Below are 14,167 nucleotides of genomic sequence, written 5' to 3' on the forward strand. Positions count from 1 at the left end.
GAAAGATGCACGCGCGTGCAAGTACCGCGAGGAAAACACGCGCGTACATCTATCTACGCGCGTGGACCGTGAAAGAAAAGAAAAGAAAAAAAAAAACCGTGAGAATCAACGAGCAAAGCCTACGTTACGAGTAGCGTGCACGATTTTTTAGAACGTCCACCGGCCGTACGTGCAACGTTGTACGTACCGTACGATGTTTTTACGCGTGTCGTGACAGCGAGGGAGGGAGCGTACTTTCGATTTTTGCCGGGCGACTCGCGCCGCAGCCAAGCATGTACGCACGAACGATCGCGCGGATCGGTGAAACGGTTTGCAGAATCTGAGGGAGGGGGTGGGTTTTTCGTATGCTCGCAAACGTGTAATAACGTATTTTATAAATTTATTCACATGATTTAAATAAATCAAGTATACAGTTAAGTTTACGACACGCGTGCAACCTGCGTCGTGGTTCACAGTATCGCAAAGCTGGATCGCAAGGCTTTTGTCGTATTTGTTTTCTCACTCGTAATTACGCCTTTCTTTCGTTTTTTGTCTCGATTCCTCCTTCCTTCCCTTTCTTCCTTCCTTCCTTCCTTCCTTCTTTCCTTCCTTCCTCCCTTCCTCACCCTTACGCCGACGAACACACGTATCTATTTTACACGAGGCGAGACCTTTTCTCGATATACATATTTACATATCGTACAATCGTATCGTCGGAACGGACATATAAAATTACAAAAAGTCATCGTCTATCTAATCGAGAAAATTCAAAATCGAAGCTAAAACACTCTCTCTCTTTCTACGCGGCGACAGAACGGTGTGTGTAAACGCGTCCGCAACGCAACGCAACGCAACGCAACGCAACGCAACGTATCGTTCTTTCTCTTACATGTATTACGAGTACAGTAGTGCTCACTTGAGCGTCCGTGAGCAGACCCTTAGATAGGGAGGTGTATTCTCCAAATTGTGCCGAAATATCGGTATCGGGTAGTATTGCTCGCTTCGTGCCAGTGTCACGTTTTCACGCTGCCACAGACGAGGTATATGAACTTGTGTCTGTGACAGGTGGCAAGGTAGCAAACAGTGAGATAGTTTCGATTCTAAGAATTGCTAGAGAGGGATGATAGCGACGGATGCTAAAGTGGGCACTACCGTGTGTATAGTCGCGAGTTTTGTGTGTGTGTGGGTGTAGGTGTCCGTGTGTGTGTGCGTGTGTATGTTCGTTTGTCGCTGTGTATGTACAATGTATATATAGAGGTACGTACGTCGATACAAGCTCGCAACAGTTTGCAACCTTATTTACATATTGCGTTTTCTTTCTCTTCCTTCCGTATATAATAATAGATATGTACACGCACGAGCTTGGATCTAAATCGCAATTAACAAATTATCGACCACGCGACCCCGACGCAAAAGAGATGGCACGCGCGTTACGCTCTTACGGTGGAAAGTCGTCGAGCCGAGCGGGGGAGGGAGCAGAGAGAGAAGAGAACGAGTCCCCTACGAACCAGATTCTCGCCAGACGCCATTCACAAAATTCCCGTCACACTTTGTGCTACGCGCGCGCGCAATCTGTTGGCCAAAGGAGAGAAGAACCTCCGTATATATCGTGGAAACTATCGTGGGGACTAGAGACAACGGCAGAGAAAGAGAGAGAGAGAGAGAGAGAGAGAGAGAGAGAGTTGTGGGAGGGAAGAAAAGAGAGACAGACCAAGGGAGATAAATCGAGGGGAAGGAAATAGAGAAAAAAGGAAAAAAGGAAAAGGGGAGGGGGGGGTGAAAAAGTGAACAATCGGTGCTTTCACCGACGAAACAAAGCAAGAGCGTGAACGCGTTCAAGAAAACGCGAGAAAAGAACAAGGTACCGTCGCGAACAAACATTTCGAAAGTAGTCACCTGGAATATATCGCACTAGGTATGTAGGTAAGTAGATAAATAGATAGATGGATAGATAGATAGACAGGTAGATAGTAGGTACGTACATACGTATATCGTAGTTGAGCTAATAATTCGCGCAGAGTAACGCTACTAACAACATCTCCCTCGTTTACACAGCACAGCCGGTGAAAAGGCGACAGTATCTCGACGACGACGACGACGACGACGACGACGACGACGACAATGGCGACCATCTCTCGAGGTACTGACAACGCGAATCGTTCGTCCGTTTGCCCGACCAACGGCTTGGTAACTTTGGACACTCGATACGCGAGTCAAGAATCGAGAAAATATATATTTCGTTTATCGACTGTCCAAAGTTGGAACGTCCAAGCGCTCCTCGGAGGCTGGAATCGACGCGCACGTGCCTATACACGCACGCAAGCACACACGCATAAACACACACACACACACACACACACACACACACACATATACGCACACACCGGCCGTCTCTTTTGCGGCAGCGAAAAACGGAATTGAAAACAAGCTAGAGAGAAGCTTTTTCGCGTTCGCGTTTATCCAAGATAGACGTGTATGTATGTATACGTATATCACAAGCAGAAGGGAATGGGCGAGCGCGCGCAAAGCTAGACGAGATAGGCCTGGCCGGTGGATGGAGGCGGCGGCGGCGGAGGCGGCGGTTGCTGTTGTCTCCAGGCGGTTCTCTCCAACGTCGAGTAGTCCGAGTCGATGGACGAGTATATGTGCTCGGAGAGCGGCCTCCTGTGATCGTCGCTGCTACCGCTGCTGACGGTGGTGATGGTGTTGGTGTTGGTGTTGTTGTTGTTGTTGTTGTTGTTGACGGTGGCGGTGGCGGTGGCGATGAGATTGCTGCCCGGCAGGGTAGTGACCACCGCCTCTCGATACGCGTGATTCACGGTTAGCCTCGGCTGCGGCGACGAAGGTTGCAGTTGTTGTTGTTGCTGCTGCATCGACGCAATGGCGGGAAGAACGGTGCCGCAAGAGTAGGCAGGCGGCGGCGCGTGTTGCAGCATGAGCGCCGTGGTCGGCGACGACGACGACGACGACGGAGACGACGAGTCTTTGAAGAGGGAACGTTGAGAACGTTCCTGGCCGCGTACGACAGTCGACGCCAGGTTCATCGTCTTCTCGCCGCCGCAGCCGCCGCCGTCCAACGTGTACGCGTTCGCGTTACGCTTGTAGACGAGCGGCGACGATTTACTCTCGACGGATATGTCGGGCACGATGGTGTTGATCGGCGAGGGTATCGCGTACCGGAGACGATCCCAGAACCTCTTCTCGCCCCAGGTGAGGATCGCCGCGGCGGTACGAAGGTACGGCCGTAGCTCGGGGTCGAGTTCCGGGCACGCGTGTCCCGCCTGGACGACGATCAGCTGACCGGCCCGGCCGCGGAGCGCCTCGTGGAGGGCCGCGCGAAACTCGAAACGAGACCACTCGGTCGCGAGGAAGTTGCGCGTGAGTACGAGGAGGACGCGCCGCGAAGCGTCCACCGCTTCCAGCACGACGGAGGTCGGGGCGGACGCGCGCAGCAGGCAGGGTAGGTCGCGATGATGCAGACACAGTCGAAGTCCGCCGCCGCCGCCGCCGCCGCCGCCGCCGCCGCCGCCGTGCTCCAGCTCCATCGCCAACGAGCGCAGCACAAAGTCTTGGTCGTTCGGACTGTAGCAGACGTAACAGTCGTAGAGACGTTGACGATCGGAATCCGGGGGACCGCAGCAGGCGGTCATCGCCGCGGCGGCGGCGGCGGCAGCGGCGGCGGCTGTTGCTGCCGTGACCGGTGGCGGCGGCGGTGGCATCGCGCCACTTACGCCGCTCGATTTGCCGCCACCACCACCACCGCCGCCGCCGCCGCCGCCGCCACCACTGCTCGGTTTCGCTCGCAAAAATCGCAACCCGTACTTGGAGTAGGCCCACGCGCCCACCGGCTCGCGAAACACAAACGCCAGCACGACGATCACCAGGAGAACGAGCACCGCGGAGAGCGTGGCCGCCACCAGTGGCAGATAGTCCGAGATCATGATGCTCTCGATGACGCCGCCCTGCGAAAAGTAGTCGGAACAGACGGTCTCGTTGACGTTCAGACGACGTCGGTACGCCGGCCTGGCGTCGCCGCCGTAGTAACACCAGACGTCGCCCGCGTCCACCACCTTGTGCGCGTTGTCCGAGACCCAGGAGGACAACTCTTGCAAAAACTTGCAACGACAGGACCACGGGTTGCTGCCGAGCGACAGCTCGACCAGCCGAGCGTTCAGCGTCACCTGCCACACCGGGAACGTGACCAATCGGTTGCCGCTCAGCCGCAGTATCTCGAGCGAGCGCAACGGCAGGAACGTCAGGTTGCCGATGAAACCGATGAGGTTGTTGTGCAGGTAGAGCTCGCGCAGGTGGGACAACCGCTCGAACTCGAATCCCTTGAGCTCGCGTATCCGATTGTCCTCCAAGTGGAGTATCTGCAGATTGTTCAGGCCGTTGAACGTCCTGTTCTGGATCGACTCGATCCCACTCGCGTTCACGTACAACACCCGCATGTTCTTCCGTCCGATGAACACGTGATTCTGCAGCTCGCGCAACACGTTCCCGTCGAGGTAGACCTCGGTCGCGTCCATCGGTATCCGCCGCGGTATCTCCTCCGCGGCCAAACCGGAACAGTCGACCGCGTTGGTGTTCCAGGTGCGGTCGTTGTAGCACTTGCAGCCGGCCGGGCAGGTCATCTCGCAGTCGCACGCGTCAAAGTCGCAGCAGTGGCAGAGGGCGAAACAGTGGGCCTCGTATCGGCAGAGGAACTGCTCGGACCTCGCCGCCGAGGCGGAGACGATCGCCACGCCGCGCGGCCCCGACGTCCGGCACATGACGTTGTCCAGGTCCATGATCCGCGGGTACTCCCTGGTCGACGTCTGATTGTTGATCGCCGGCAGCCAGTCCATCGAGCAGTTGCAGTCGAACGGATTGCCGCCGATGTAGAACTCGGGGAGGGCACGTTCGTCCGGCACCTTGGTCAGCAGCAACGACGTCAGCTCCATCGTCTCGATCATGTTCGCGTACATGTCCACCCGGGTCAGGTTCACCTTGTCGCGGAACGTGTTGGGCCGCACCAGCCCGATGTAGTTGTTGTTGATGAATAGGAGCTCGACGCTGTCCGGCACCGAGAGCGGCGACAACTCCGTGATACGGTTGTGACTGGCGTCCAGCGTCTTCACCTTCGAGTCCCGTATCTTGTAGTAGTTGCCCAGGCTCTCGATAAAGTTGCCGTGTATGTCCAGCCACTTGAGGTTGCCCGGTATGAACGCGTAGTCGAACCACTCGATGTGATTCTCCGACAGATTCAGCAGCAGCAGGCTGGCGATGCTGGTGAACACGCCGTTGATGTCCGAGAGGAAGTTGCCGTCGAGCCTGATCGCCTCCAGCCGCGAGTTCCTCTCGAACGCGTACCGCTCCACGTGCTGCACCTTGTTACGCGCGAGATTCAGTATCTGCAGGTTCGGCAGGTCCCAGAGCATGCCGCGCGACAGATTGCCGATGTCGTTGCCGATCAGCCGGAGCCCGGTCAGTTGGTCGAGGTTGCGGAACGAGCCGTTGTAAAAGTTGCCGATCCGATTCTCCCCGAGGTCCAACGTCTTGAGGAGGGCGAGGTCGCGCAACGCGTCCGGCACCGTCGTCAGCTCGTTACCGCTCAGATCCAGCTCCTTCAGGTCGGAACAGTTGCGAAACGCGAGCGGGTCGACGCTCGCGATCGCGTTCCCCGACAGCGTCAGCCGATTCAGCACGAACAGCCCGTTGAACAGTTGCGCGCCCACCGTGCGTAGCCGATTCTCCGACAGCTCGAGCGTGTGCAGGTTGTACAGCGGCAGGAACGCGTTGCTCTCGATCCGCTCGATCGTGTTGTTCCGCAGGTCGAGGATCTGCAGGAAGAACAGGTCCTTGAACATGCGCGCGTCGATCCGCGTCAACGCGTTGTACGACAGATCGAGCACGATCAGCCGTATCAGGCCGAGGAACGTCGTCTCGTCGACCCGGTCGCTGCCCAGTCGATTCCCCGCCAGATTCAACACCAGCAGCTGCTCCAGCCGGGTGAATATACCATTGGGCAGGTCGCGGAGCCCGTTGTACGCCAGGTGTATCTCGCGCAGCTCCCTCGTACTGGCGAACAGCCCCTCCGGCAACGAGTCCAACGAGTTGTAGCTCGCGTTGAACGTACGCAGCGCGGTCAGCCCTTGCAGCGCGTCGCCCGCTATTTCCACGATCGAGTTTCGCTGCAGGTGCAGCTCCTGCAGTTGACGAAGTCCCAGCAACGGGCTGTTCTCCTGCAAACGCGCGATCTCGTTGCGCGACAGATCTAGAATTCGAATGTCGGCGCGACACGCTCCTCCCTCCTCCTCTCTCTGCACGCGTTTCCGCCTTTTTCTCTTTTCTCCCTTTGTCGTCGTCGTCGTCGTCGTCGTCGTCGTCGTCGTTGTCGTCGTGGCCGCCGCCACTCTCTCCGTTTCATCGATCCTCTCGATCCTCTCGATCCTCTCGATCATTTGGTCGTTGTCGTCTTTGTCAATCACGACGACGTCTTCTTCGTCGTCTTCTTCATCATCGTCGTTGTCGTCGTCGCCGTCGCCACCGCCGTCGTCGCCGTCGTCGTCGTCGTCGTCGGACGAATCGTTGTCGCGTCGATTCAATCCAATGTCGTTGACGTCGCGCAAACGATTCTCTGTGAGGTTCAACGTCTGCAGATTGTCCAGCGAGCACAGGAGATTAGCGGGCAACGCTTGCACGTTGCTCTCGACAATCTCCAGCGTGTGCAGCTCGCGCAGACCGTGAAAAGAGTCCGGAGCCAGCTCGAGGAAACGGCTGGCACCCCAAGCGGCGTTGAACGTTTGCACCGTGAGCTTCTTCAGCTCCAGCAACGGTTGAAACGCGCCCCCCGGTATCCGCAGCACCTTGCAGCCGTGCACGTGCAGCTCGTGCAGGCTGGTCAACCGCTGCCAGCTCTGAGCGTTGAAGCTGCTCTCAAAGTGATGGACGTCGCTGCAACGTATCCGCAGCTTGAGAGCGCCGTCGAGAGCCGACGTGGCCAGACCGGTGATCGCGCCGGGATCCAACACGCGGACCGTGCAGTCCGCCGATCGCGTGTCGTTGCCACCTTCCGACAACCACTTGCACGAGGTGCCGGCCGATTCCGAGAGTATCGTCGACGCCAGGCAGAGGAGAGCCGCGTTCGTCAACGTGATAAAAACATACTTTGCTGTCATCTTGCGTGACGGTGGTTGCGCGCGCGCGGCTTTTCGGTCGGTTCAGAGCCGAGAAACGGACGCGATCGCGATCGCGACCACCACCACCATCACCACCACCACCACCACCACCACCGCACAACCACAACCACCACCACCACCACCACCACCTTCGCCTTTGCCTTTGCCTTTGCCTTTGCCTTTGCCGACACCAACACCACCCCCGCGAGATCGACTCTCAATCACTTTTAGAAATCTAACCAAACTATTTTCTCACCCCTTCTCGACCCTTGCTCGCGTACGCACACTCGCGCAACGACGGACCACACGACCACGACGACACACGCACGCACGCACGCATATACACGCGAGCGAGTGCGAGCGCGAGCGCGCGCGCGCTCATGCACCTCCTATCACGTAAGTACGGATCGGCCCATTTCTCTTGCCCTTTATTCGCAGGCCGGTGTCGAGGCACCCTGCCCTACGCTCTCTCGTTCGCTCCCTCCCTCCCTCCCTCCCACCCTCCCTTCTTCCTTCCTTCCTTCCTTCCTTCCTTTCTTCCTTTCTTCCTTCCTTCCTTCCTTCCTTTCTTTCTTCCTTCGGACCGCCTTCCTCTTGCTGCTTCTCTCCGCTCGCACAATTTTCTCCACCAGCCAGTCGACTTTTCCGCTTTTTCCCTTCAAACTCTTTGCCTCTTGCCGTTGTCTCGTTCAATCGTCTCTCCCGTTCCTCTCTCGATTCGCAATTTCTTCTCTCGTTTCGCGAACGCCTTTGTCGCCTACTCCCTTCCCTCCCTTTCCACCCTTGCCCAGCTTTCCACCCTTTCGCGCCGTACGGCGTACGGTGTGCCGTGTGTCGCGGCAAGTAGTACGAGCGCGCTTTAACGAAACGACGGCGAAACGAAAACAGTCTGTGCGAACCCGTATTGGCGAAGCGATCGTGCACCACCGTACACTCGCTTCGCATCAAGCACCAGCACTGATCCAGCAGACCGCTGACCGCGCATCATCGGCATTCCCGTTCCCTCGACTGTTACTCCACGATTCTCCTCTCCAACGACAGAGTGCGCCACTTTGCCACCATGTCCTGCGAAGCCGCGTCGCACCGCTACCAATAAGAACGCTCTGCAAAACACAACCGTCCCTATTCCGTGGGCGCTTTGCTACCTTTTCGCCCTGCTCTTCGCTGATTGGTACGCTTTCGTTCTCTCTCTCTCTCTCTCTCTCTCTCTACCCTAATTACCCTAACGATTGTCTCTGGCAAGTTGTTGGGAAATGCCTCCAACTTTCGGTCGTTTCCCTTCTTTCTCTTCTTCCCTTTCACTCCTGTCGAAATTCGAATTTACCCAATCTTCAAACTGTTATCGAGTGTCGAACCTGTCGACAATCTTTAAACATTTTTTTTATGGAACTGGACAAAAAAAAAAAGAAAAAGAAATAGATGGATTTTCTTTCTCTTTTTCGCGAAACTCAATCAACTGCGTAACCTCGTACGTTTCACGTTGGCACGCTCCAGCAAACGTGTCGAAACGCGTCGATCGTAAGCTAGCAATTTAACATTTCTCGACAGAGCGTCGATTGAAAACAACCATAATTACGCCGAACGTTGTCGTGCGAACGCCGTAACCATCCTAGCTAGGGAATATGTTTGAAAAGGTTGCGTACGTAGCGTCGCCACTGTCGCAATCGGTGGAAGCTAGCCCCTATCCCCTAGCCGCCAGTGACCAGTGTAATTTCAGCACAAGTGGGAAGCTTGCGTTGTACGTTCCGCGTTTTTCTCCAACTGGTTCGTAACGAGGAATCCGTTACCCGACTCTCTGTGAAAACCATCGAGTCCACGCTGTGATTGTCGAGTCTGCACCGCAAACATGAGATTCGTCCACGTAACCTGCGTTTTACTCGCTACGGCAATCTGTTGCGACGGTAAGTGGCGTTAATGTTTCACCGCGTAATGGCTGTGAACGCACGTTCGAGATATACCGTGCCGCCGCTTTCTCGCGACATTTTCGTCTTTCGTTGGAGACCATCCGAATGGTTTCTCGATTCGTCGACCACGTCTACGAACAATTCTTTGTGCGACCTTGTTACTTTGCTCTACGCGGACTGTGACAAACTCTCTGCAGCAACTGTCGTTACTCTCGCGAGCGTCGAATCTCTCCTTTAGACGTCGCGATCGGAATATTCGATTCGTACGGCAGATACAAACACGTCCGCGTGTGCGTCGCGTACCGTTTTTTCTTATTTTACGCAGCGGCACGTTCGTTTCGAAGTGTCGCATCGCGCGAAACGAGCACCGTTGCGTAGTTTCCAGAATACCCAAGTATGGACGGTATTATTCTAGAAACGTACGCGCACGTAAAGTCGCAACGCCGTCTCTCCAATTTTCGACACTTTCGAATCGTTTATTTACACGTTTATTTACACGTCGCCGCCGCGCGACGTTGCGTAGAGTTTTACCATTATATTGCCGTTTCACGAACACGGTAATCGCCAAACTTTTTGTCGGATCATTTTACACAGTTTACCAACTCGGACGAAACTCTGAACGTTTTCTGCACGAAATTTCGTTCTGTATCACGTTTCATAATATTTATATGCGCGTATACACACATATATGTATTGTTAATTTTTTGTACAGCCGCTGCAATACAAGGAGACGCTAAATCTGCCAATCAACAGGCAGTGGATACAATTAACAAGACCACTCTCGCTAAAAATTCCTCGACTACTGTCGTCCCAGCCAATGCTTCTGTTACTATTGCCAATGCAACCAAGAATACCACTGACAATGCTACAACCGTTGCTTCTGCCACCACCGTTGTTTCTACCAACGTCAATGATAACGTTACTGCTGCCAATGAGCAAAGCACATCGACAGCATCACCCGCTACTTCTACAACCGCGGCAGCGACAGCAGCATCTACAACTTTGTCAACGACAACCAAAAAACTGCCTATACCTGAAAACTGCACAACCACGGGTACAACTACAACCACAACCACAACCACAACTATAACCACACCTGCTACGAGCAATGCATCCGTTTCATTAACGACTGCAGTTCCAGCGTCGACAAATGTTGCTCCACCGTCTCCTTACAAGGAACGACACTTTGATGGACTTAGCTTCTTAGGTAAGTAGTGATGCCTTTTCTACAAAAACTCTTTAATACACACACACACACACACACACACACACACATACGCGTGTATGCTCAATGTTGTCTCGCGATCAAGCAAAAACGCTACTCACTTTCTTCCCATTTTCCAGGTGGCATCATTCTAGCTACGTGTTTGATGGCAATCGGCGTGCTCTCTTGGAAATCTTATAAAACGTACAACGAGCAACACTACCGCACCCTATGATACAGACGTTGCCATCACGAAAATTCCATTTTCCAATAAGTAAATGCAGTTGTTGGAACTGAAAACTACTGAAATTTTACCATAATAATATTACGTATTTTTATAACGCACTCAAGTGTCGCGTGGTTTAAGTGCTCTTAGTAATGTGATGTGCAAACGAGAATTTCGTTTCCAGTTGTATCCAGTTACAAAGACGGCCGGGTTACGCACGCGTTGTGTAGCTCTCCGTACGCTTTGTACGCTCGCACGCGCATTGTAATAGCGTATGTACTCGGGGGAAAGAAACGGCGGACGCCAGTACATACCACGTGCGAAAGAAGAGGAGAAAACCGCAGGGAACTTGAGGGCGTGAGAGCAAAAGAGAAAGCCCAGAGCAAATGTAGCAGTATATTACCATGCGCATGCGTAACTTGCGTATGCAAGTTGACGACCAATCAAATACACACATTCCATCGAAAAGATCAATTCTGCGGCATAACGAGTTTTCGCGTAATATTATTTCGCTCAAGTGAAAATCATTTCGAAAGGAGTACTCCCTCTTTTTTCTTTTCTTTTCTTTTCTTTTCTTTTCTTTTCTTTTCTTTTCTTTTCTTTTCTTTTTTTTTCTTTTTCCCTTTTTTATTATTATTTTTCTTTCATCGTATTCATTTGTCAACCGTTGTACGTAAACGCACAGTGGTCGATTTAAAACGACGGTGTGTATAAAAAGGATGATGTGTACACAGATACAAAGGTTCCTACGTGTATATTCATAATATAAAAAAATTATATATATATATATATATATATATATCTAAAGCGATTGAAGTTGAAAAAGTTTAAGAAAAAGTTCGACTAAGATTTGGAAGATCCGCGCGATACAAATAACGATATGGTATTGACGTACAGTGGTACGTCGTATTTTCTAACGTTATTCTCTTCGCTGTTGATCTTGTCGCGGAGATAATGTTTGATTATTAATCTCGGGTGCGGCGGATACTTTACGCGTGCAGGCCGTTCGTACGCGTAAATCGTGGATGCCCCCGTACACGCCTTTATCAAATAATATCGTTGGCGAGGTATCTCCGCGCGACTCAAACGAGAGATGAAAGTTTTCAGTTTCGATTTTCGTACCTGTTGAAAGACGGTAGTTGTATTACATTACGTTCGACTTGATTTTCGACGCATCACGAAAAAAAAGAAAAAAAAAAAAAAAAAGAGTGCAATACGTTGATTAATGTTTTACACGATGCAATCGTATTATATGCGTATAAATGTTCGTTTATATATATATATATATAGATTCTCCTTTTTTTTTTCTTTTCAATTTTTTAAAACACGTAACATTTAGTTTTCGTTCACTTTACGTTTCTGTTTTTTTCTTCTTTTTTTTTCTCTTTTCTCCCAAAGCAAGTGTTTCATTTTAAAAGAGGTAATCAGATTACCAATGTGACGACAGATGTACCGTAATTGACGACACTGACTCCCAAAACTCCCTCCGTGGGCTCGAACATGTTCTCGATACGTTTTATATCGTCGGGTGAAAAGTTTAGGCGTTTACACACGGAACGATGATTTTCACGCAACAGCTCTCCTGGAATATACACACATGTATACGTTGCGGACGCAAAGCCGAAATTTAAACAAAGACGCTTTTAAGAGAACAGGTACGCGGTACGTGAACAAATTAACTAATTTTTGAAACGTACTAATTAAAGTCGGGTATGCTCGACTTTGCTATTACACAAGAAAAGATGTCTAAATATATATATATATATGTACGTGTATACACCCGCGCGCATACATGTATACGATACGCACGTATGCATGCATGCGTGTACGTGTATATATTTAAAAAAAGAAAAAATGAAAAAAAAAAAAAAAAAACAACTACAGCCTAAATAATATATTGTATTTACGTTTCATGTAATATTTTAACAAGCTATGTAAAATACTTGCTTATATGAATTATACGATATTAATACTACGCAATGGCAAAGCACACAAAGTGTCAAGTTGGTCAATCGGTAGCTGCACGATCGCACGTGCGTCGTCAATCATTTGACGATAATCCTACCAAACTCTTCCCATCGTTCCCTCCTGATCGCGTTCGTCATGTTTGCTATCCTTTCGTGCCGCACGATCGCGTCCTTGACCATTTCCATCGTTTCTCGCGGAAATAACAGTCCCATCGACGACGCGCCAGCCGGATGTGCACGCCATCGAGACATCGTGTTCATCGCCGTCGCAACTTGCTCGCAGCGTGTCTTGCTCTCGTCACGCTGCGCCGATGATTTCTTCCCTCCTTCGGTATCGTCGTTCAGTTCGACGAGAACCAGCTGAACGTCCGTGTCGTTCCAATTCGCGCGATCGACGTCGAGAGATTGCGCGTCAAACGCGAAAATCCGACCCTGGTCCCCGATAAGGGACACTAGAATGTCCGACGCGCGAACCTTGCAAGAGTTTGTCGCCAGTCTCTTCGCCTGCTGGCAGACGAGCATCTTCTCCATGACGTTGCCGGTGCAGGTACTGGTGATCGCTTCGAGAAGCGTGTACAGCGCGACGACCAGGGCGGAATCGCTCCCGAGACCGAGTTTCGCAGGCAAGCTGGACACGATTACGACTTTAAAGCCAGGAACCTGTCCTGTTGACGACATCAACATCGATTTTTCTCATTTCGTCTGTTGCCGCAAGGCGCAACGTCGGAGCGCAACCGTTTGCCTGAGATTTTTATCCTTTTTATTCGTACAGCTCGAGAATATGTCAACCTTTTAGCTACTGAACGCCACTGTATATAGCTTACAGGGTACAAAATGTTGCCTTTTCGGTAACATTTGGTACGCCACTACCACGCCAGTGGCTTTCATGGATGTCATGATTTTTTGAACGACAATACAATGAAAATACAATGTAAATAAATAAATTGTATAACACCTTCATTTATAACTCTGTTTCGATCTACTTGCTTGCACTAGCAAGAAACGTCACGCGCAGTCCCGCCGTATGTAACAGATGATACAGTCTTACCTGCGAAAAGTCCAGCCGTAGCTAAAAGGTTGAAAAAAGTAAAGGACGTCGCTACACGTTGTTCTCGCTTCTGATGCCAGCAGAAACGATCGTGACGTTTTGTTACGCGGAATGGAGAACGTAGCCAATCTATCCACGTATATTATAGATCGAGGTGTTGGAAATCGACCGAGCTAACATAGGGCCAAAAGTTTCTACCCATTTATTTTTGCGTAGGAAGTGATTTTTGACCTACAGCCATGTACTGTACCTCGCCGCTCCTTGAAACTTCGTATCGCTCCTTTCAAACAGCATATCCACGAAGCTTCTCCCGTCGATGTACAAAGATTCGCGTCGTTCAACCGAAACTCGCACGACTCCCGCTCGCCGCTGTCCAACAACGTTTTAACCTGACACAGTTTGCTGCCGTGACTGCGTTTACCGACCACCAGCGTCACGAGTTGAACGGCCTATTTTTATTTCAAGAGAAGATTATTTCAAGCCAGGACAACCAGTCTCTATCGTGACACGTCACTTTTTTCCAGCACGTACCATCGATAACGATCTAGCTTCCGTGAGATCGGCGCTCTCGTTCCCAGCCACGGCCAGACATCCCGGCGCGAATACCGCGCAAGTAGGGAACAATCCGTAACAACTGACAAATTCCTGTTCGGCGAGAGATCTCAGTTCATCCACGCTC

General features: G+C 51.7%; 3 protein-coding genes across 4 annotated transcripts; 1 reads left to right on the top strand and 2 right to left on the bottom strand.

Annotated features, from left to right (window-relative positions):
- Positions 1 to 362: 362 nt before the first annotated feature.
- On the bottom strand, positions 363 to 7,622 carry LOC122529711 (toll-like receptor 7). Its single transcript, XM_043656096.1, has 2 exons — positions 3,767 to 7,622; positions 363 to 3,667 (listed from the first exon to the last, which is right to left on the bottom strand). The coding sequence occupies exons 1-2, from the start codon at positions 7,137 to 7,139 to the stop codon at positions 2,508 to 2,510; spliced, it is 4,533 nt and encodes a 1,510-aa protein (XP_043512031.1). The 5' UTR covers positions 7,140 to 7,622; the 3' UTR covers positions 363 to 2,507.
- A 1,189-nt stretch (positions 7,623 to 8,811) lies between these two features.
- LOC122529709 (integumentary mucin C.1-like) lies at positions 8,812 to 12,448 on the top strand. 2 transcript variants are annotated; one of them, XM_043656094.1, is made up of 4 exons: positions 8,812 to 9,040; positions 9,756 to 10,250; positions 10,388 to 10,521; positions 10,658 to 12,448. In XM_043656094.1, exons 1-3 carry the CDS (start codon positions 8,986 to 8,988, stop codon positions 10,480 to 10,482), a joined length of 645 nt encoding a protein of 214 aa, XP_043512029.1. In that variant the 5' UTR covers positions 8,812 to 8,985; the 3' UTR covers positions 10,483 to 10,521; positions 10,658 to 12,448. The 2 variants fall into 2 exon arrangements, with proteins under 2 accessions (XP_043512029.1, XP_043512028.1); XM_043656093.1 differs by having other exon boundaries at positions 10,388 to 12,448.
- LOC122529710 (galactokinase-like) lies at positions 12,438 to 13,124 on the bottom strand. Its single transcript, XM_043656095.1, has one exon. It carries the CDS (start codon positions 13,122 to 13,124, stop codon positions 12,519 to 12,521), a length of 606 nt encoding a protein of 201 aa, XP_043512030.1. The 3' UTR covers positions 12,438 to 12,518.
- Between the last annotated feature and the right edge of the window lie 1,043 nt (positions 13,125 to 14,167).

Source organism: Frieseomelitta varia, unplaced genomic scaffold (genome assembly GCF_011392965.1).
Source record: "Frieseomelitta varia isolate USP_RPSP 00005682 unplaced genomic scaffold, Fvar_1.2 scaffold_304, whole genome shotgun sequence".
NCBI classification, from domain to species: domain Eukaryota; kingdom Metazoa; phylum Arthropoda; class Insecta; order Hymenoptera; family Apidae; genus Frieseomelitta; species Frieseomelitta varia.

Coding starts and splice junctions, on each gene's coding strand:
- LOC122529711 (XM_043656096.1), bottom strand. CDS start 7,139: ATGACAGCAAAGTATGTTTTTATCACGTTGACGAACGCGGCTCTCCTC. Junction 3,668..3,766: donor TTTGCGAGCGAAACCGAGCA/GTGGTGGCGGCG, acceptor CGGTCACGGCAG/CAACAGCCGCCGCCGCTGCC.
- LOC122529709 (XM_043656093.1), top strand. CDS start 8,986: ATGAGATTCGTCCACGTAACCTGCGTTTTACTCGCTACGGCAATCTGT. Junction 9,041..9,755: donor TACGGCAATCTGTTGCGACG/GTAAGTGGCGTT, acceptor TTTTTTGTACAG/CCGCTGCAATACAAGGAGAC. Junction 10,251..10,387: donor TGATGGACTTAGCTTCTTAG/GTAAGTAGTGAT, acceptor CCCATTTTCCAG/GTGGCATCATTCTAGCTACG.
- LOC122529710 (XM_043656095.1), bottom strand. CDS start 13,124: ATGTTGATGTCGTCAACAGGACAGGTTCCTGGCTTTAAAGTCGTAATC.